This window comes from Taurulus bubalis (assembly GCF_910589615.1).
Source record: "Taurulus bubalis genome assembly, chromosome: 11".
NCBI classification, from domain to species: Eukaryota; Metazoa; Chordata; class Actinopteri; order Perciformes; family Cottidae; genus Taurulus; species Taurulus bubalis.
In genome coordinates this window covers 19,058,043-19,080,789 of record NC_136599.1, presented here as the reverse complement: position 1 = coordinate 19,080,789, position 22,747 = coordinate 19,058,043, and the positions used below count along the sequence as shown (strand labels likewise).

Genomic DNA, 22,747 nt, shown 5'->3' with positions numbered 1-22,747 from the left:
GTTCTTTTGAGGTTTACATGATTACACCACGCATAGTCTCCCGTTTCAGGGTTTAAAAAAAGGTAAGGTCTTCTTTCCTGCTCCTGCTGCCAGTTGTCCACGTCTATGTTGGTATTAAACGCCTCGGGTTACATTACACATAGTTTGTGAGGTTAACTGTATCAGTTAGTGCGAGCTGTCTCCGTCCTGCAGTAAACAGCAGACGACTTATAGTAACGTGTTACCGAAACGAATGTGACGGAGAACTGAGGCCCGGAAAAAGCCTGTCAACAACAGCCTAACCCGTTTTACGATGTTACAGACACTTTAAACGTATTCTCGAGCGTGTGGAGCATGTCAAGTGTGTTTTAACTTAATCCTGCAGACCAGAGTGCAGCTGCAGGTCTGTAGGTCCTGCAGCTGACCGACAGACCTACAGACCGACAGACAGTACACTGATAAGCCAACAGTTGCGTAATTGGCCTTTAATCGTAAACATTTAGCGGTATTTCAGACTAACCATGAAACCTAAGTTAGTGAAACTTGGACACATCTTGCTGGTCCCACTTGCTGTGGTTGTGTTGGTGTCTCAGAAGCTTCTTTACTGACATTTCAGGCTGTTTGCTGATTTCAGCTTATCAGTCAAACTGCTGCAGACTGGCTGCTTTATTGCTCTGACAGTCCTGACCTACTTATGGAGGGCCATGTCCTGAATGACTAGACTACACTTGCTCTTTGAAGTAAACGCATGACAGAAAATACAGTTATAATGCCAGACAGTTTTTTGCAGACTTTGCTTTGTAGCCTTTTACAATACTCATCCCTTCTGGTTGAAAGAAATAAGACCATTTGCCCAAGTAAAATGTAAGCAATGAAATGAAAAGTGAAATGAAAAGTGGAGAAACATAAACTGCTCTCCTCAACAGCAGGAAATAAGCCAGGGCAAAAAAAATAACTGCTCCACATGCAGAGTTGAGAGTTACTTCCAAAGTGTATTGTATTCAGCTCTAATTAATATATTTCTGTTTGTTCATTAAACAGCCTGTAGTTTCCAAAGTATGAGTTGAGAAAGACAAGGTGTGGCTGAAGTAATGATTAATACCATGTCAGCCAAAAGGCTCTCCGTAACCCACAATTTGCATACTTAGCAGGACAGTACACACATGAGTGTTACTTTTGGACATGTACATTTCATTAGATATAGTTTGAGTCCCGGCTCCAGCTTGCCCCTTCTAGGACACCCTTCACTGTGTGTTGTTGTGATTTACAGTGAATGAAGAAAACCCTCCCAGAACCAGGATGTTGTCTTTGGCCATGTCAGGCCAAACTGGAGCCCGGCTGTTTGTGACTGCGACTCAAGGGAGATTTATGAGGGATGGCAGGTTCACGTTTACCCGTTTGCCAGAATTTGCCCCCATGACCAGAAATATGGGCCGGTGCTTTTCCCGATCCTTCTTCAACCACTACAGATGCTTTAGTGCAACAGCTGCCAACAGGAACACTTCCTCACCTACAGCCAATCTGAAAACACCGTCCTACAGTTACGTCATTGTTGGGGCTGGGTCGGCGGGCTGCGTCCTTGCCAACCGTCTCAGTGAGGATGCCCACGAGTCTGTGCTGCTGCTGGAGGCGGGGCCTAAGGACATGTTGCTCAGCAACTCACAACTCTCATGGAAGATCCACATGCCGGCTGCGTTGACCTACAACCTCTGTGATGACAAGTACACTAGTTGGATCATTTCACAAATGTTTTGTTGCTGATGTGTCAAACTGTTTTATTTACCTTGTCATTCATTCCCAGATGTGTGCGAACACAAATGTAGACATTTGTGCAAATATTTTGACAGGATATGACTTTTTTAGAGATGGGTCAGTCCCTTAAAACTCAACTGTAAAATGCCTTCATAGAGTTTATTCCACTCACAAATGAAAAAGAACACAGTTTACTGAGTCAAACTGTGATTTTATGTTATTTTAGACAATTAAAGCCACAATAAATGAAGAAAAGAAATGTATATAATTGATTTAAACTAATTTATCATCCATGTATCACATACACCTTTATACCAACTTATTAGTCCAGCATTTTATATCATTCTCCATATAATAACATATTATTAATCTGTTGTTGTCCAGACAGATATGGGTTCCAATCAGACACCATGCTGTATTTGTTTTTATTCCTCCTCAGGTATAACTGGTACTACCACACTTTAGCCCAGCCCCACGTTGACAACCGGGTGATGTACTGGCCGAGGGGCCGCGTCTGGGGCGGGTCCTCTTCCCTCAACGCCATGGTGTACATCCGCGGACACGCTGAAGACTACAACCGCTGGCAAAGGGAGGGGGCCGAGGGCTGGGACTACGAACACTGTCTGCCTTACTTTAGGAAAGCTCAGTATCATGAGCTGGGAGAAAACAGGTACCGGACAAAAATATCTGCTGGACATTTTTTCTTTAACCCAAATGCTCTTAGGGTACCGTTTGACCTATTTTTCCAATAATGTTAATATGCATTGACAGAATTTAAAGGGAACCCTCCGTCTGGCGGTGTTGGTGCTGCCGTCCCACAGACGCACATTGCTTCAAAATTCATCCTGAGTCATGAATGCAATTTAATGTCAATTTGTAGTGGCACAGTGACAATCTTATCACATGGAACCGAGCTGCAGGAGCAATAAAGGTTAAACGCAATGCGTCACCAGTCTAATTTCAGCACATACAAATGAGGAAGGTCGACGGCAGCTCAGATATTAACATGCTAAAACTAGAATGATAAAGACCTGGGAGGTCGAGATCACAGGCAAATGCGATGTATGTGTCCATCTGTGTTATAACAACAGACAGATAAATTAAATTTTTTTATGTGCATTGTTTTTTTGATAAAAACAATGATGTAATTTGTAATGAGACTGAAGTTATCATGCCACGCATCCACAGGAAGTTTTTTATGCTAGATTAACATAATGCTTCCACGTAGTACTGAGTCACCAAATTGTGACATATACATCGCCGTCTTCTGAAATATAACAATGCTGGGAATTTAAATGATGAATGTCGATTGCAATATTGATTATTAAAGACCAATAACCATTTCCCATAAACAGATTGTTGCATTTTGAAAGGGAAATACTCTTATCTTTGTGACATTTTCAATGTGTGTTTTATGTGTGTACTTTAGTTACCGGGGGGGCAGCGGACCTCTTCATGTGTCCAGAGGGAAGACCAACCATCCCCTTCACAAAGCTTTTATTGAGGCGGGGCAGCAGGCAGGATACCCCTTCACAGAGGACATGAATGGACACCAACAGGAGGGCTTTGGCTGGATGGACATGACCATTTATAAAGGTTAAAGAAAACATTAACTCTTATATCCAATAACAACTGAGAGTACATATTGTCCACATCTCACTGCCCAAATGTGTCCAGGAAAGAGGTGGAGCACAGCCAGTGCCTACCTGAGACCTGTCCTGGGTCGACCCAACCTGAAGACAGAGGTGCGCTGCCTGACCACCAAGATCCTGTTTGATGGCAACCGTGCAGTGGGTGTAGAGTACACACAGAAAGGACAAAAGAAAAGGGTAAGATGGATAGAATTACTATCACTTTCAGGAAAATATAATTATGTTGTGGAAGGTGATATACTTTTTTTATTTTTTTAACGCAAAATTGAGATGATCTTTCTCAACCAAGCCTTTTTAATTTACTTTTCCATCCAATCCATCCAGAAACAAAATGTTTGACGAATCCTTGGACTCTTTTAGTATTGATTCACTCATTAGTTTTTCTCTTCTCTCTTCAGGTGTTTGCCGATAAAGAGGTGATATTAAGCGGAGGAGCCATTAACTCCCCTCAGCTTCTCATGCTGTCTGGGGTGGGAAACGCTGATGACCTGAAACAACTCGGTATCGCTGCGGTTCAGCACTTACCAGGTAACTCAAAAACGTGACTTTATTTGAACACATCCAACACGAATACACACTGACAGAGGGATTCATTCACCTGTGTCATGCTTCCTATGCTTAACATGAGCGGTATTCATGCGTCTCTTTGTCTTCCCCTCTTGTCTCTGTTGTTTCTCAGGTGTTGGCAGTAACCTGCAGGATCATTTGGAGTTGTACATCCAGCAGCAGTGCACTCAGCCCATCACCCTGTACAAGGCCCAGAAACCTTTCCACATGGTTAAGATAGGCCTGGAGTGGCTCACTCGGTTCACTGGTAACCAAAGCACCCACACATGCATGTGGTAACACACATTCTCCCTAATGTTCTATACAATAATGGATTTCTGTGAGTTTTTATCACTAAACTTCAATGCCTAGTATTAACACAGGAAACATGTATGGGTTCATATAAACTCTGTATCTTAAATCATAAGTTCCCAGAGTTAATGGAGTTTGAAATATTTAATTTTTAATACGTCAACACTATAACCTCTTTACATTCTGTTGATAATGTTAGTAAACCTTTTTTAAATAAAAATTCTTGCCAGATCCTACACATTGTACCATTAACACGCAGAATGTGTTGATGAAGTATCTGTCATTGTTATGTTTATCGATTAGACAAGACAGACGCTGCATGTCTGACGACGCCGTGTCCCACCATCTAATGCACCATGACAACTGTCCCTTAGGTTTTGGAGCAACAGCCCACTTGGAGAGCGGAGGGTTCATCCGCAGTGGACCACATGTCCCACACCCAGACATCCAGTTTCACTTCCTGCCCTCACAGGTTATCAACCACGGTCGAGTTGCTTCCAAGATCGAGGCGTATCAGGTATGTGCTTCGTGCGTATGAGAGCTTTCAGGGTGGTTTAACTGTGTCATACAAGGATATGCATGTCTGTGTGTCAGTGTGTTTGTTATTTGTCAACAGTGTTTCAGATACAATTCCACAGTACTCCTTTACAGTCTGCAACAACGTGACTTTTATTTATAACGAATCACATGAGACCCGCCCATAATGCACGACACACAAAGGAGTGTTTTAACAGTTCCATGGATCAAGCCAACAGGTGCTTTCCAGAAATTTCCTAAGAGGTGGCTTATTGACTTTATTTATAGGCTCTTTTCCATTGAAGGATACGTTCCAGGAAAGAGTTCAGAGTTACTGTATGTACGTGTGAAATGAGGCTTCTATTGAAGTGCTACAAAAGGCTTTGTGTTTTTTGTGTTTAAAGAAGGGTTTGTTTCATGAGTTAATGTGTGCAGAAACCACCAATACTGGAAAAGGCATAATAAGTAACATCTGTATAAATACAATTGACAACAAACACATTGTCTTTATAAAGGGTGTACTGAATGTAAGTCAAAAAAACATACAGATTGGTTACTTTACTTGACCCACTTTAGATTGTTTTCATTGAGCAGAAAATAACAATGAATAATGTTGTTTTTTCCTCTTGCAGTGAAATAGTATCTCCTCACCGTCTGTATGGAGAAAAGGAAGTCTACCAGCACAGTACAACTGAAATGCTACAAAACATACCACAGAGATGAGTGTTTTTGTTTGTGTTTTAGGTTCATGTTGGACCAATGAGGAGCACCAGTGTGGGCTGGATGAAGCTGAAGAGCGCCAACCCTTTGGATCACCCTCTCCTCCAGCCAAACTATCTCTCCACCGGTAAGATTCAGTCACTGAACTGTCTAGAACCAACTTCAGCAAAGGTTTTGAGAATACTCTGTTTCCCTAGAAAGCATACTTCCAATGAGACCTGCTTAGTTCTGAATGTACTTTGCTTTATATGTTGCTTCGACACTTCCCTCTGAAGGCCTCATTTTTGAGGATCGTTGTTATTTCTATTCATTGTGGTTGGACGGCACACTGCTGATAATATAGCCAGTTTTTCTGTATTTCCATCTCCTCTCTCCTCTCAGATGTTGATGTGTCGGAGTTCAGGGATTGTGTCAAACTCTCCAGAGAGATTTTTACCCAGAAGGCCTTTGACCCGTTCCGTGGTCCAGAAGTCCAGCCAGGTCCTCAGGTCCAATCCGACGCCGACATTGATGCTTTTGTCCGCCAAAAAGCGGACAGCGCTTACCACCCGTCCTGCACCTGCAAGATGGGCTCGCCATCCGACCCGACGGCGGTGGTCGACTCCAGTGCACGCGTTCTGGGGCTCGAGCGGCTGCGCGTAGTCGACGCCTCCATCATGCCCAGCATCGTCAGCGGCAACCTGAACGCTCCGACCATCATGATGGCAGAGAAGGCTGCCGACATCATCAGAGGTCGGCCTCCTCTCGTTAGCCCCGGGGTTCCCGTGTACCGACCTCCGACACTCGACACGCAGCGATGAGCCGAGGGAACGAGTAAAGGGTGAACGGTTCACAACGCGATGATCGGCGTATTCTGTGTTCGATCAGGAGCTGATCAATTTACCTTTGATCTGATATTGTACATGAATAATGTCGTGCTGTCTTGTGAACACACGTGATATTTCTGTTTTAGATGTGTAGTCACAGGCTAAAAACAATTATGAAGGGCTGACCTACGCTTTTTAAATTAATTTAAAGTTAATTTTAGCAGTTTACATGTGAACGTTTTAATCTGAAAGTTTTAATTTAGACGTAAAGTCCTGGTACTCCAGGATGGCATGACCTGGATGCTGAGCAATTGCAACCGCACTGTGAACATAATGGAGAATTGCTTCTCAGAAAGATTCTGAGATAGAATAGATTCAAAGAAACACCCTCCACCCACAGCTGAAGCTAATATGAAACAGGTATTGGGCAACAGCAGACTGGACAGGATTGCACTAGCATTATGAAGTATTATAGCTCACAGATTTTGGTTTCCTTTTGGTTCAGGATAGTCAGGCATCTGTTTAATCTAAGCACCGGTAGTAATACATGCAAATAATAGCTCATCATATCTGGCGAGTGTGGTGCTGAAAGAGTCTTAATGTAAAGTATACGTACAAAAGAGCTGTCAGTGTCTCTTGTGTTTATACATTCTTAATGTATCGTGGATGTTTACAGAGAAGTATTGTTTATAACTGATCAGATTATCCCACTTATTATCAACACTAATATGGGCAAGTACTTGAATGAATTAAAATCGTGTCTTATTAAGCTTTGCACTAATCTATTAAGTATTTTCATTACAGTGACAGTGATTGTTTACATTGTATGGAGCATTGTGCTATATTACATGAATGTTTAAATAATTTTTGTTCTAATGAAGGAGTAACACTTTGATTGTAAAGAGAAAATGATTGTGAAAGTTCTTATAGCCTTAATGTCTTTTATTCTCCTCTGTTAGTTGTAAACAAACACGAGAAGCTGTGCTGACTTTGTCCTTGTGACTTTATTCAGTGATCCTTACAAAAATTCTCAGCAGGTTCATTGTCAAGAATTCAAATGTACAAAACAGGGTTTTTGTTTTCCATTGGTACAAAATCTATAAGGTACGAGTACTTGTGCTACAGAGTAGATAGAGTTATATTGTTTTGATTTCCATACAACAAATGGATAGAAAGCAGAAATCTTCACTTTTTACAAACACTATACAGATTGTATACATTGTTATCATTTCATAGACATCTGTTAAGCAGGGGACCAGTACAAAAAAATAAAGCTGTCAGTTGTTTTTGTCACTGTGCTTCTTTAGATAAAAGTCTAAATGTTGATGCGTTTGGATACTTGTGCTGTGAAGAAGCAGCAGATGATTATTTGTACTAGTTGATTGTATTGACCCAAAATAAACTGGACTGTACAGATTTTTTTTGACGTTTTTAAACTTAGATCAATAAATAAACACTGAATGACGAATTTCCTCTTCAATTTGTGTTTGATGTAGTAATTTGAATGTTTCTCCCATCAGAGAAACCATCACAATCCACTGCAGCTCTACGTTCTCCAGGGTGCTGTATTGGCTCCTCAGAAATGTGTTTCACATGTACAGTATATGCAGCAAATCTACACATTTCTGCTTCCAGCGTGTGTGTCATATGTCTTCTTAATTACTCTAAAATGTTTTTGAAAAAGTCTGTAGAATCCAAAACCGTAATATAGTGATTTGAAAGAGGTAATTGTGGCATTCTGTTTTATTGAAACACTGAGGTGACTTGAGTCTCAGATCCCTTATCAGAACTCAGAATTTAGATCACGATCAATTACAGCTGCCATTTATTGAATGTTTCACATGATTGCATTTTTAAATATATATATTTTTATTTATTTTTATTTTGTGCAAATTCATCCAAATTAGAAGTCTTTTTTATCAGCTAATATTGGCCACTAAAATCTGTATGTGTGTGTATGTATATATATATATATATATATATATATATATATATATATATATATATATACATATATATATATATATGTATATATATATATATATATATATATATATATATATATATATATATATATACATATATATATATATATATATATATATATATATATATATATGAAGAATTAATGAGTGCATTCACGGTACATACGAAGCGTTTCAGACACCAGCTGGGGTCAAATTAACCTATATATTCACTATTAAGTCTATGCAAAAAAAAAAACTTTTCAATATTGGCATCAACCTTTTGTCATTAGTGTTCACAGGGAACAGTGTGCTCTTCGACAGCAACTTACAAAAAGAGACAAATGGCGAATCTGGAAAAAATATTGAATATTGATGTGCGTGTAAATGCACTTAATGATTCCTTGTTTTGGTTTTAATATTGGAACAAGCCCTTTGATTGCACAGATCAAGCTCATTGCCCAGACAAAAAAAAGATTGCCCCGCCACGACCCAGTGTTGGTTTGTAATAGTTGTTATTACAGTTGGCAGTGGTAGAGAAACACATCTTGTACACATCTGGACATCTTGTACACGCACTAGTTTTGAAACAAAACAAAATCCTAAAATAAATAATAAATAAATAAAAGGCAACATCATTTCATTCCAAAAACACAAATATAGGGAATTAATATATAGTCATGAAAGTCTCCCTGTCTGTTGCAGCTTTTTAAATATACAATATGTCGACAGTCGGACCCTTTTGTGTTGGAGATCTTTGTTTTAATCTGACTCATCATAAAACAAGCCCTCAGACGCCTGACGAGGAATTCCACTAAGTTGAAATGCTGCTTCGTAGGTTAAACCAAATGTGATGTGGGGTTCACAGGAAGGGAAATGGCCCGGAAGCGGAGCTGTTTAAAAAGCCGAGCCACACATGACGACAGAATGATGTCAGACTGATTACTTTCTGCTGCAGCATCATAAATTACAGCTGTATTCCAGTCATGTTCTCAGGCAGTTTGTCTTATTTTCATAACTTCACTCGCGTTCAAATAGTTTCAAGCAGGTCTGAGAAAAGTGAGACATTGCATATTCTTGGGGCGTTGGTAACAATGAAATGGTTTCTCCTCACAGTCTTCAAGGGGCTTTGATCAAAGTGAAGGGACACTATGCAAACAAGTGCAACATGGAACGTTCATCCTAAATCTTCCTTTATGTTCAGGGTGCTTTAAAGTGACTGTGTTAGTAAAATGGCTGTATTTAGTCTCCGTTGTTGTTGTAAAGGGGGATGGTACGTTTCTCTTATCAGTGTGCATGTGAGACAGAAGGATATGCCTGAGGACAAAGTCTTTTTTCAGTGATATGTGATTTCCTTTTCAAGTCAAGTACCAACCAGCAACCTACTGAAATATATATGTAGACATATACATATATATTTATCACCTTTTTTTGTTATTTGAGTTGCAGCATGGAGGCCATATTGTAATGTTAATAACCAGCATCTGTTATCATGATCACTAAAGATTAAAATCACACATTATACGTATATACATGACATAAAGGTCCAACTGAATACAGGGAATCTTGGAATCATCGGATAACCAAAAGACATTTTGCAGCACGACAAATGCAGCTTTGCAAAGCCAGCCTTGCTCTTCCACACATGGGTGTGTTTAGAACGGTGACTGATTCAGTTTAATTGTCTCTTCACGTGGAGTGAACTATGTTTGAGTCATGGCCTTGTTTGAATCAAGTCCCACAATTTTAGTCGGAGAAGCAGAAGAAAGACGGGGTCTTTTATGGATGCAAACACCCTCATTTAAAGCCATCAAGGGTTTTGTTTAATTTAAATTCCATGTGCTATAGTACAGAGTCTAAATTATAAAAATAATTAAAAAATAAATAACCAAGTGCAGACCACATACCATCATTACTATCATCTCTCAGTATTTCACTAATTTGTCCGGCATTCAGTAGCTGGACTTGATCCTCAATGGATGCTGTTGTAGAAATGAATGTGACGAGCTCTGGCTGGCTTTGCGAGGCTGACAGGTTATTCTGTTGACAACAAAGGAAATATAAGGAACCCTTTGGAGAGGATCCTGAACTCCTGCAAAACCACAGGCAGGCTGGCGAGTAGATTGATTCCCTCTGGTCTAAATATTTGCTGAACTTCTCTCAGCTCTTTCACATCTGTTTTCCTCATGTCTCCTACATTCCCATTCTGCACAGAAAGAGAAAACAAGGCACTTTGTTCTCTTATCCCTCCATGTTCTGTCTATTGCTATTCCTGAACAGAGACCTCCCCTCACTGTGGAATAGAAGTAGAAATTCAATTGAAAAAACCTAAATAATCCTGTGTGAGCCGCTGCTATAGCGACGTGATGCATATGATCTCATCTGTTAGGTCCTCCTCGCATTTCAGAGCCACGTACGGCTCTTCGTCACTGTAGTCATGGATACTGCGGTCTCTAACATGCGCGGTGGCCAGCGGGTCCGAGCTGACGCTCCCCGTTCCCCCAGAGTTGCAATTATCCAGACTCCCGTTCAGCAGGTTGCTGGCGGCACTCTCCATCTCATCGATGGTCATCTCGCAGGCGTCTGCGATTTCGTGTTTGGTCGCTGTCACAAACTTGGGGTCCATGGCGTATTTCCCCAGACCCTCAGAGATCAACACCTGAGGACCAATGAAACATAACCAACGCTGAAGAGATGGGCTGCTTTTTTATAGATCCAGATTCAAATTCAGCTAAATGTCAGATTCTGGCGGTCAACTCAGGAACATCTGGATTTTGTGTGCAAGTGTGTGTGCTCTTGAGTGAGATGGTTTTCACCAAGGGTCCTCATTGGGGGTCTCAGGAACATGTAGAAATACTTTAATTGAAACAACCTATGAAGCTCAGATGGTCCGTTTGTTGACGAGGTGACAGGACTTTCAGTTTTCAGCTTCAGCTTCACAAAGACTAAGATTATACCTTGTTGCTCTCTGGTTTGATATCGTCTTGAAGTTAATACTAAATTAATAGTTTTTATTTTTGCCTGCATAAAATAAATGTGTATTTTTGCATCCGGGCATTGGTCATTATTTTTGACATCTCACAGATGAAACAATCAATCAAAAACAATTATGGAGAGCGTATTTGATATTAACAAAGAAATACACAATTACTAGAATGACAGGGATTTCATGTCCGTCTTGCAACTATCATACCTCCTCAGACATATCAATGAAATCCCATCATAGTGGTCAAAGTTGTAAATGTGTTGTACTCACAGCCTCCACCACGCTGTTGGCGCTGCCTCTCTTCTGCAGAATGTGTGAGCAGCAGTCTGCAGGTAACTGCAGGTGAGACGGAGAGCGGCTGAGGCCGGGAGGACCGTCATGGCCGTCTGTGTACCAAGAACTCCTCTTCACTGCTCCGGGGATGCTGCTGACGCTGCCGGGGCTACGCCAATCCACCTGGGTACACACACACACACATACACACACACACACACACACAGATCAGATTGGTTTAATTGATGTCAGCCATCGAAGGCTTGATGCGACCATCAATAGTAAACGCAGAAAAATGTGAGAAATAAAGACAGATTGTAATAAACCGTTTATACTTCTGTGTCCCTTATGTCTTTCTTTTCTTTTTTAATGATATATTACTGAACCAGTCTTTCCATTAACGAAATGATCAGGTGTATCTTCACACGTCTCTGACCACGCAGGGAACAGACCTGTATGAGAGGTGTGTAGCAGGGCGAGCAGCCGCGGCTGATGGGTGAGGCAGGAGGCGTGACCCAGGAGCGAAGCGACCGCGTCGGAGACAGGCGGTGAATTCTGCTCGCATCGATACCGGCCACCGCCATCACCTGAGGGTCAATCCAATTGCACCCGACATGTTTGGGTTTGGGGAGTAAAGACAAAACGGGTCTCTTAAAAGTGCTCTGCTTCCCTTTGTAACGACATGCATTTTGTGACAATACGGTTTATTATTTTGTCACAATATTGACCAACAGAAAAAGGGGCGTGTACCTGTTGCTGCACCAGGTGTAATGGAAGAGCTGTGCAGGATGGAGAGGGAGGGGCCTCATCCTGACTACTTCTTCTGCGAAGACACTCAAAGCTGAATGTCGGTCTGTTGGAAGCTAAGAAAACAAACGAGAACCAACAAATTATCACTATTATATTATATTATCCCACAACAAAGAGGAACGAAACACAAGAAAAGCTAATTTCACGCACATTCATTCAATGCGTGTAATAACAGATACTAATCTAATTTACCTCTTCCTTACACGTATGTAATACAATGAACTGAATCCGAATGACGGGAACACAACTTGGTGCAATACATCTTTATAATTGAGTCAACATTCCCAAAGGATAACATATAAAGTTGTTGTTGTACATTCAACCTGGTGGTGTAAAGGAATCTCAAACACAAATACTGAACGGCAGTTTGCTGAGCATCACCTTGGGGTGAGGGTAGCAGCCACCTCCGGGATGACCGCCTGCCAACTTGGCAGATCGGCTGTTGGTCATCGTCATAGTAACCGTCAGACTGGCGGTCGCCCCTGGAAACCCCAAGGTCACAGTCTCCTTCTGCATCATGGTGATCCTTGTTGGGCAACCTGTGAAACAAATATAATGTTTTAGCTTTAGTTCAGTGATGGAGCCAAAATAATTCTGCCAAAAAAATTTAACTCTTATATAATTAATACAAATATTTGGAGGGGGAATTTGTGGGGGGGAACAGGAAGCAAATGACTTCATTGTTACAGTGTGTGTGTGTGTGTGTGTGTGTGTGTGTGTGTGTGTGTGTGTGTGTGTGTGTGTGTGTGTGTGTGTGTGTGTGTCTGTGTGTGTGTGTGTGTGTGTTTAAAGGCTTCAGAGTTTTCTAAGCAGAGGAGAAAATGGTGGAAAGACAAAGCGGAAGGAGAAATATTCTCCAAACACAGAGTCAATAAAACTCTACAGATTAGATCCTGCAGGGAGAATGCTTGTTGTTGTTGTTGTTGTCTCAGATGTGCTCACATCTCCGACCCACACAATAACGCCAGAAATTAAAGTGATCACAACACCAAGCAGCTGGAAAAATGCAACAGTGTCTTGCTGGTTTATAGATTTACATGCCAAGCAATGTCACCACTTATAGACTGGACAGCAATCCCAGAAACTGATTGTGAATATGGTCCCAGGTCTTTAAACACTTCTTAGCTGTTTTAACTTTTCGGATTACGGTGTTTTTTTTGTTTTTTTCACTGTGAAGGTACTTGTGAGACTTGTTTTTCCCAACTTAATATGTCTGTATTATGTGGTTGGGAACTAGTGCTCAGGCTTCTTCCTGATCAGCTGAAATCAGTGTTTCCTCACATCATGTCAGTCCGACAGCTGCTGTTGCCATCCTCGTACCTGTCCTTCGTGAGCATGATGTCGTCTTCTTGAAACTCCTCCCCGCTGAAGTACTCTCCCGACCCTCGCTCGTCATCGCTGTCTCCAGCCCCCGGCTCCTCTCGGCGAATAGTGGAGTAAAGCCCACCGCCGCTTTCTGACCTTGCATCGTAACGCCAAAGAGAACCTTATTACTGCAAATTTGACAATTATACATATGTAGGAATTACATGTCCCGAAGGTTTTTCGTTATTCGTAGTTTGAGGTTTTATGCAGAACATTGGCACACTAATACTGTGAAAACAACTTTACTGAAACATAATTTCCCCACAGTACTCATTCATAATCCAATGCTTTGAAACCGACACTCTCTTTGTTTGCAAGTAAGAAGCTTCCACAGATTGTTTTTGTGACATACCCTCCACCCCAAAAAAAAAAGGGTATTGAGAAACGACGGTAACATCGTGCACATACCTAATGTAGGCCTCATAGTAGCGTGCCCTGCTCCGAGGAGAGGAAGTGTGCAGTCTGACAGACAGGAATATTTGCAACAGGAGATCAGGGAAGGAAAGTGAAGAGGTGGCATGCAATGACAAGAGGACACAAATATAGGCGCTTTTAAAAGTAGTTTTTTTGTACAGGTTGAATATTATGTGAATGGTTTCACTACTAATACATATAGGTGAAAATACTGTAATCTAAATATGAGTATATGTTATATACTAATACGTTAAGTAAAATTTTAGAGCCCAAAACTCTAGTTATGATAGGATAAGCACCTTTCAGCTGGGGGTGAAATAGGACAAAAAATAAATCCAAAGACAAGCCGCCAGGGGTGTCTGTTGTATAATTATTCTGTCAATTTAGGTAGTAAGTACTTCAATAAACAATTTTTGATGAGCTCATATCTGCTTGCTAGCAGTTATACTATGTATAGTCCTGTACAATAACACTTGCATATATGGGTATACACTGTCAGGAGTTGGGGGGGGGGGGGGGGGGGGGGGGGGGGGGGGGGGGGGGGGGGGTATTAGGTGATACTTTCATACAAAAGCTATTTGTTGTGATCATGCATTCATCACTACTGTCTAAATTGAAGCATGACTCACTGCAACCTTTGGGATAGGAAATGAAACCCATGAACCTTTTTTCTGTTTTATTTTGCCTATGTGTATTTCTGCCATTCCTGTGTCACAATGACCTGTGTGTTGAGATCAAATATTCTACATTGACGAACAGATCTCCTTTTGAAGTAGCGTAAAGAGAGCCCAGTGTATGAGGTCACACCCTAACTAATTACATCACCTTTTGGCTTTGTGACACAGACCTGTATTGAGCAGATGCAAATCCATTCAGACAGACTTGTGAGTTGGGTTCACAGACCCCTTTTGTTTAACTGTGTTTACCTGTAACCATGTGTATAATCATAGCCACAACTCTCTCTCTGGCGGAGAGAAGTCTACAGCTTTGTTGCAAACTTCTGTCTCCACTGCGCAGTGAATAAAACTCATCTGAACCGGACACAGAATATGACCTGAGAGAAATGTGTCTCCAACACAGCTGAGTCGGAGGAGCTTTGTATGTGTGAGGGGGACGAACAGGGCTCGACATGGAGCAATGATACCTGGTTATGCTGAACAGGAGGCTCAGGGGAAGTGTCCGGATGGGTTTCTATCGAACATGCCTTTTGTCTTTCATTGTTCTAAGATCTGGGACAATTCTTCAATCGTATTAAATCGGCATCCAGCCCCACTGAGCAGTGTATCAACATGGCTCGGCTCAAACTGCTCAATGAAATTGGATGTCAGTTCTCGATCATGTACAAAATGTGAGCATCGAAAAAATGGATAATACATCTGTAACTATCATATGAGATGTTACTGAGTGCTACTGCATGTGTGAAAAACGTTGTGTGAATCCTTTTTTCACTGACCTCGAGGAGTGTGACTTCCAAAGCTTGTCGTGTACTCCTTTGCTGTAAGTGGACGCTGATGGTCCCTTTTTGGTGGAGGATGGACGGTCTCCGCTTAACAAGCACTTCTGCTGTTTCCCGTTGGTCACGGAGGGAAGTGAGGGCACATTGGCATTGTTGAGGTTGGCATTGGAGGGAATTGGCGATTGATGGCAAGTGGAAACGCAGTGAGGATAATTATACGGATGTGGGGTGTGATAATGATGGTTGTACTGGATGGGCGAGGAGTTCATCTCTACTTCCTCTCCTCTGTCGGCGTCGCTGGCTCTCCGGCCTGTTTGGATGGGTTCAGCTGAGCTGCTGCAGGAGAAGGGCAGGACCTGTAGCGGCCGTTGGGTGACCGTGGTCGGGTGAAAGCAGCCTTGCTGATCAGCACTGACATGGTTCCCAAAAAGGCCGCCGTTACGCTGCAGAGAGACAAGAGAAACCGATGAGGACTGAGAGATTTTACTTAAGTTTTTCATACTGAACATCAGAGCCCGAACAATATATTTGTGGTGAGCTAAGATCCATATGATAAATAGGTGTAAATAATTACAAAATATGGTGTAATATGTCAGATGTAACAGCAACATAAACATAAATAAAGGGCCGCACACTGTAGCTCCCTCTCATGTAATTTATTAGCACATCCTTAAGTGACTTATTGGACTAATGTTACTATTGTAACATGTATTCTTACTAGTAGCAGCTCAAAACCATATAATTTACAGTTTTTTAATAAAGTAATAACATTAATATTGAGTTAATTGAATTAAGTTCAGAATTGGTTTGGCCCTCCACAACGGTCCAAATTTCCCATGTGGCCCCCTGGGAAAATTAATTGCCCACCCCTGTTGTAAACAGTCATCTGAGAGCCCATATAATTGGCTTCCTGGGACATCTACATCTTAGAGTTAAAGGGATAAAGGGATAAATGATATCACCAGATACCTCTTTGAAATGTGGAATTTGAAAAAAAATAAATTGGTCTGTTTTTAATTGGCTTTATTTAGGAAATGTGTCTTTTTTTAAACCCTTTGAGTTAATGCTCTTCTTCAGACTTGTATGTCTGTATGACTTGTATGTAACCCAATAACAAAAGAAAAGGCTGTCAGAAAGGGATCTTAAAGGATGTTTACCCTGTAGATTTCCTCTTCTTCCTCTCCAATAGCATCTACTAGCCCCGCCTCTTGCAGGTCACATGATATGGCTCGACGGATCTCTGGTCCAATGTCATGCAGCGTGCGCAGGCCGGCCTGCAAAGAGATCAGCTATGAAATCAAACCTGCCAGCTGCTGCCTTCCAGTTTTTTCAGGTGCCAGCATGACCCTGCCCAGACCTTTACAGATCCATAACAGTGATAACAGAGTAATTCATAAAAGCTGATAACATATAGTTTGAAAGGCAGACAGAGCAAATCTCATATGTTTTGAGCTGTGTGAAGCATAAAAGTAAGACAAGCATAGTTACTTTTAAAGGCTCACTTCAGCCAAACATCGTCTCACTTACTGCGGTATCCACCATGCAGATAGTTTTACTTGTCCCGGTTACTTTGGATGATGCATTGTACTTCACTCACCTGCAGAGCCATGGTTGTGTTCAGCATCTCCCACGAGCGCCTTCCTACAAGACCTTGCTCTTTGCGCCTCTTGAACTTCCTGAAGTAGTCCTGTATCAGGAAGGTGGCATAGAACTTCCCCACTGTTACCTCGTCATCTGAGTGAGCAGACCAGACACACCAAAGCCTCCCAGATCAACACCAAAAATACTGAAATGCCTCAACACTGTTTGTATCCATTGACATTTAAAAAATAAAATCCCTCAATAGAAATTTCCCCCACCACTATCTCACCATCAGAGACAAGAAATACATCTAGGCAGCAAAGCCAAATTGCGTTAAAAGTATCCAAACTTAATTCCATTAACAGTATTATACCAGAACAATGAAGCACCTCCGCTGCAGAGGGCTGTATGAAAAGATAATATGAGATAATACAATGAAACAAAGAACTTCAGGAACAATCAAAATCAAAGAATACTAATAATATGATATATAACTTGCTGCATGAGCATTATAATAACCGTCCAGTTGAGAAAACACTGTCAAGAGGACACACACAGACACACACAGACACAAACACACACACACACGTTTCTTCAGAGGCACATCAAACTGTGGCCTTTATAGTTTGTCTGTACGTAATACTGTTTGTCAATACAAAGCAAAGCACTGTTAAATTCACATTTCTTTCAAACTTAATCAACCGTGTAGCTCGACATTATTCTTGGCACTGTTTAAATATCATAACTGGTGGTGAAGTTGGTGTTGGCGCTCTGATGAATTTGTGATAATCTCTGAAAACATATCATTCTCACGCAAATGTCTGCAGCAGGTTTTAACCTGACAGCAGATAACATCTATGGCTGCAGCTGCGATCTATGACAACGTGCATGTGGTTACGAAACACCCCTCTCTTACTCGGAACAAATCCCACACATGCATTCACGATTGCTCATGCAAGCCAATGCAGCACGTTGAATTCTTAACGTACCAAAATCTGACTTTACCTGGTGATGAGTTTACAATACGGTCGTTAATGACTGCATTGTGTATAAGTCTAACCAGTTACTACCACATATACCAGCACTCCATCATTATGGCGACTGAAGTATTTACTACATTCATCCACCACTTCAGATACGGACGAGCAGACGTGTTTTATACCTCTAAACCCCAGAAAACAATGGTCTGTAGCAAGAAGCACGTGCAAAAAGGCAGCAAAAAAGAAACAGCCAGGTTTACATCTATAGCACCCCTCTCGAGGCGAACACAGAAACAACATTGAGCCAGATGGAAGCTGTGCCTAAACACACTATCCGCCATGCAGGGAGGCTAATCAAGCGTGGGTCTGATTCACTCAGATAAGGTTGCGAAAGCAGAATGGGGAGAAAGACTAAAAGATCATTTAAAAAAAGCTGAACTCTGGTGCGTAGGAAATGTGGGTGTTTACTTTTCTTCTTTTTCATCCTCATCACCTTTCCTAGACCCTTTAGAGCCTTGAGAGGAATCGAGTAAAGGTGACAAATGCCTGTAGGACGGATGCTTTAAGATGGAAGCAGCATTCATCCTGATTTGATGATCCATCTTAAAGCAGATGACACATTTCTCTACGTCACCCGACACAGCCAGGGAGAAACTGTGAAAGGCTGTGCTCAGAAAGAAAACCTGTGAATAAAAAGCATATTCAAGGTTCTCTGAAGCTCTTATCCAGAATTTCAGATGTGCATGAACGTGTGGGCCGATTATTCATAATTAATAATTTTTATAAAACACTTCAGTTTGGATTTTTCTGATTTATGTGATATGCATTGTTTTGACATATTTTCTCTTCAAAGAAAATAGCTGAGTTAATCCAAGTGATTTTTAGGAATGTGTCTAACGAGGTGGTAAGATGTAACCTTTCTTCATAGTCTATCACCCCTGGTGTGGGAGGATCAATCTATCTGGGAACAATTGATCTAGGATCAATCTACATACATCTTGTGCCCACGTGCAGGTTCTCTTCCTGGGCAGAGCCTGATGACGTTATTAAGGAAGAGGTATCAGTAGTTTCATGCCACCGGACTAAAACAGAACTGCCCCAGACAGTTAGGATGGCAGAAAGAGAAGAGAAGAGAAGAAGGCCAGCGACTGACAGAGCACTCTACTGAAAGCAGAGGAAGCTGTGGAGGAGACGGGCGTGGCAGAAAAGGCTCAGCAGAGAGAAGAGAGGTTAGCAAACGAACACACACAAAGACATGCAGCTGAATCACGCTTGAAAGCTGAAGCATTGTAAGCAAAGTAAGAACACATGAACATGAACTCAAGCAGAGGAACCTGCATGCTGGACTCAGGTGTGCTTATCATCAGCACTCTACTTTAAAGAATGAATTGTGTTCAAAGCAACTTCCACACACCACCACATCACCTTTATGGGCAGAAACTGTCCCATAAAGAAGCTGGATGGTTTTCGGTTCAAATAAGACCGAAAGTTAGTTGATTGAGCAAAATAAGTTGGGTATTTATTTCGGGGCATACTTGTAACTAATGCAACTATTGTGTATTTATAGCTTTTCAAACTAATGCTGATGTGACTGCATATGAGCGATGGATTAAAGAGTCTTATTTCAATATTTTTTCACATTGTGCTCGCCCATTGGGAGCTGATGCATGCAAATAAAAGTTGTTCATAAAGGAAGAGCACAGTGCACCTCGCTGTCAAGGTTTTTGCAAATCTGACTTGTATAGACAGGAAGTGAAAACACAGAAACAGAGACAACAAGATTAATGATAAACAAAACTGTAGAATTATGACAGAGTCTGCAGTTGAACTGCGACTGGCTGACAGCGATAAGAGTTTCTCTGAAATGAGGGCAAAGTGCTGCACTATCTTGGTTTTGGTTAGCGAGTGGGCCTCGCTGTTTCAGAACAGCAGAAACAGGATGCTGAACGTCTCTGATGGATGGTTTCTCAGTGTGATGCGACTCCCACAATCTTGCTTTTGTGTATTAAATATAACCATTATGTAGACTTTAAAAAATGTGGCTTTAGAAAGATTGTAATTCTCAGCGGGCAACTATTGTCAGCATGTTTGTATCAAATTTGCCGACAATATCAAATTTCCTGAGATATCACTTTCATGAGAATGAACAACGGAAAAACATAATTCCTCCAGTCACTTTAACATGATAGCCGAAATACCGATTTGGGATGCAGTATCACTTTAAGTCTCTAGAACCAGAATGATTCAGTAATCACAACAACATGTTTTATACATGAACTGTGTTTGTGGCTGTCTTTAATGCTGCACAGTTTCTAGTGGTAAAAAAATAATAAGTAGTGAGGCTGAACAATGAACATCATTCAGCAAAGGAAAAGTTTGTAAATAGCGCTGACTTCCTTTTTTTAATTCAAATAAAGAGAATAATATCTGTGCATTCAAATGCATGTCCATTGTTTCACACCCTTCCTCCTTCTATTAATACGCTTATATAGAATGCTTTCCTGTGGGACTTCCAGGACATTCACCACCTCACCTCAGTACGTGTGAGGTTGCCATTATTGAATTCTCTGGAAAATACAAATGAGAAGCATAGTGTATTCAAATCAGCGGAGAGAAAGAACGGCACAGAAGAAGAGAGGGAGGCAGAGAGGTTTCTGTCAAAGAAATGACATCTCTGTTAATGAACAGTGTTGACCACGTGTGTAGGTAATGACCACTGACCGCCTGCAGGGGGCACCACTTGGTCCAGCAGCTTCATGCTTGTCCTTTTCCAAATCTTCTTGATCACAGCTCTGAGCTCCTCATTGGCTTGCTCCAGATTACCTTGGAAATTACAGAAAAAATGGAATGCTTAACTGTAAGGTATTATGGTCACTTTGGTTCAAAGCAATGAGTCATTGATCAATAAAGTATTTGTCTGAAAGTAAAGTATTAAGTATTAAATAATACATAATTAAATAATTAAATTTCTCTTCTCTCTCATACACACAACAATCACAAAACTTGGCATTTAAAGTTACAAAGAATACACAATTCCTTATGGTAAACTAGTTACATGAGATTAAAAAAATGTTAGGAGCCCTGTGTAGGTCGTGAAGGCGAGATACTTATTGAACACCTGTAGCTCCCTCTTGTGGCGAAATGTTGAACTGGAAGACACTCAGTGAAAAGGTGACTACTATACTAAAAGTCAAAGATGCCTGGCATGACATTAATTGAAAAGATTTTGCACGAGGCATCCCAAAGTAAATAATTCAGAAGAGGGAAAAAGTGTTGAATCAACTCTTTTCTATGATTTTTTTTAAAGATCTGTCGATAACAACTTAATTACAATCCTTGTGCAAATCATACATTTCCTCATGCCATTTAATACTGCAGCCCCACGAGGAAATCAATCAATGCATCAATACATTTCAAGTACATTTGAAATGCCGCCCAATGAACAATACTGAAAAAACTGTCCCATGGATGAAGGTAATTGCTGGTTTAGGGATCACTAGCCATGGGGCTAAAGCCTGCTAGTGATTCCTCTGGGCTGTCATCATGCAGAACACTATGCCCCATTTAATCCCTTGTTCTACATCTTCTCACCTTATGATCGTATGATTCAAAATATATATTTTATACTGTAAATCCCTCTCTTTTTTTACTGTACAGAATGACCAAACACAGCTCAAAAAAAGCAGAACGCTTGAAAGTGTTGACTCACCCTCAGTCTTAATCTTGAGAGCAGTGCGGACCAGAGCAAACAAGGTGGCATTAAACATGACGGTCCCATCACTGTTGAGCGGCATGTTCATGGCCACCAGACGCTGCAACAGAAGTACAGATTTGAAGGATTTCATCCAAAGTGATAAACCTATGAATCGACATGTTAATGGTGTAACAACGATCTTCACGTATTTGTGTCACTCTAGACAATCACCACATTTATCTCTCTCGCTGTATCGGTGTTACTGAGTCGTTGTGTTGTCTAAACCCACCTTACAAGCCACTCTGTGAGGGCAGAGCTTGCCGAAGCCCAGCGGAGGCTGGATCCTCCTCAGCAGAGTCACCACATCAAGGTGCTTTATCCGGCCCCTGAAAACAAGATGTGTTCAGGTATCAGGCATTTTACCACTTAGCACAGTCTTCACTGCCACTGAGGTTCTGATAAGTAACGGATCACCATCCCATGTGTACTGATGCACATATTCCTCAGCTGTAACGTACAGTAGAAGCGACCGGCTACTTACTTGGCTTCAGGGTCGTATTCGGACCAGATCCTTTTAAACTCATCTAGGTGATGCGGCCCAAGAATGGACCAATCACGGGTCAGATAGTCAAAGTTATCCATGATGACGGCAACAAACAGGTTGATGATCTGAAACCAGGACAAGCGATTGTATTCATTTTGTTTGCAATGTTTTCTTGTACACAGGAATATGGGTGCTCAAACATTACTGCTACTGCACACAGTGACATGGTTACCAGGAAAGCACAGAGCATGTAGAAGCTGATGAAGTAGATAATGGCGAAGCCGCTGCCGCACGTTCTCTCCTCTCCGGGGTTGTAGTCCGACTCTGGATCACACAGCTTCCCTGGCAGACAGGCCAGCATGATCTCCTGCCAGGCCTCGCCTGTGGCACACCTAAC

At 41.4% G+C, this 22,747-nt stretch overlaps 2 protein-coding genes across 2 annotated transcripts in view; one reads left to right on the top strand and one right to left on the bottom strand.

Annotated features, from left to right (window-relative positions):
• On the top strand, positions 1-6,277 carry chdh (choline dehydrogenase; the record flags this gene model as incomplete). The annotated part of the gene is made up of 10 exons (XM_079225575.1): positions 1-62; positions 1,250-1,700; positions 2,171-2,401; positions 3,161-3,327; positions 3,409-3,560; positions 3,782-3,911; positions 4,063-4,197; positions 4,616-4,758; positions 5,502-5,604; positions 5,859-6,277. The coding sequence occupies exons 2-10, from the start codon at positions 1,279-1,281 to the stop codon at positions 6,275-6,277; spliced, it is 1,902 nt and encodes a 633-aa protein (XP_079081701.1). The 5' UTR covers positions 1-62; positions 1,250-1,278.
• Positions 6,278-10,600: 4,323 nt separating this feature from the next.
• The window catches only part of cacna1db (calcium channel, voltage-dependent, L type, alpha 1D subunit, b), a gene marked incomplete at both ends in the record, with an annotated part of 76,073 nt that continues 63,926 nt past the window's right edge, over positions 10,601-22,747 (bottom strand). The window contains 15 exons of the mRNA XM_079225919.1: positions 10,601-10,906; positions 11,504-11,689; positions 11,959-12,093; positions 12,257-12,369; positions 12,698-12,855; positions 13,637-13,777; positions 14,090-14,116; positions 15,549-15,994; positions 16,709-16,825; positions 17,149-17,285; positions 20,834-20,935; positions 21,822-21,924; positions 22,096-22,192; positions 22,348-22,475; positions 22,583-22,742. Of these exons, the coding sequence (XP_079082045.1) occupies positions 10,601-10,906; positions 11,504-11,689; positions 11,959-12,093; positions 12,257-12,369; positions 12,698-12,855; positions 13,637-13,777; positions 14,090-14,116; positions 15,549-15,994; positions 16,709-16,825; positions 17,149-17,285; positions 20,834-20,935; positions 21,822-21,924; positions 22,096-22,192; positions 22,348-22,475; positions 22,583-22,742 (2,356 nt within the window). The remainder of the gene's footprint in view (positions 10,907-11,503; positions 11,690-11,958; positions 12,094-12,256; positions 12,370-12,697; positions 12,856-13,636; positions 13,778-14,089; positions 14,117-15,548; positions 15,995-16,708; positions 16,826-17,148; positions 17,286-20,833; positions 20,936-21,821; positions 21,925-22,095; positions 22,193-22,347; positions 22,476-22,582; positions 22,743-22,747) is intronic.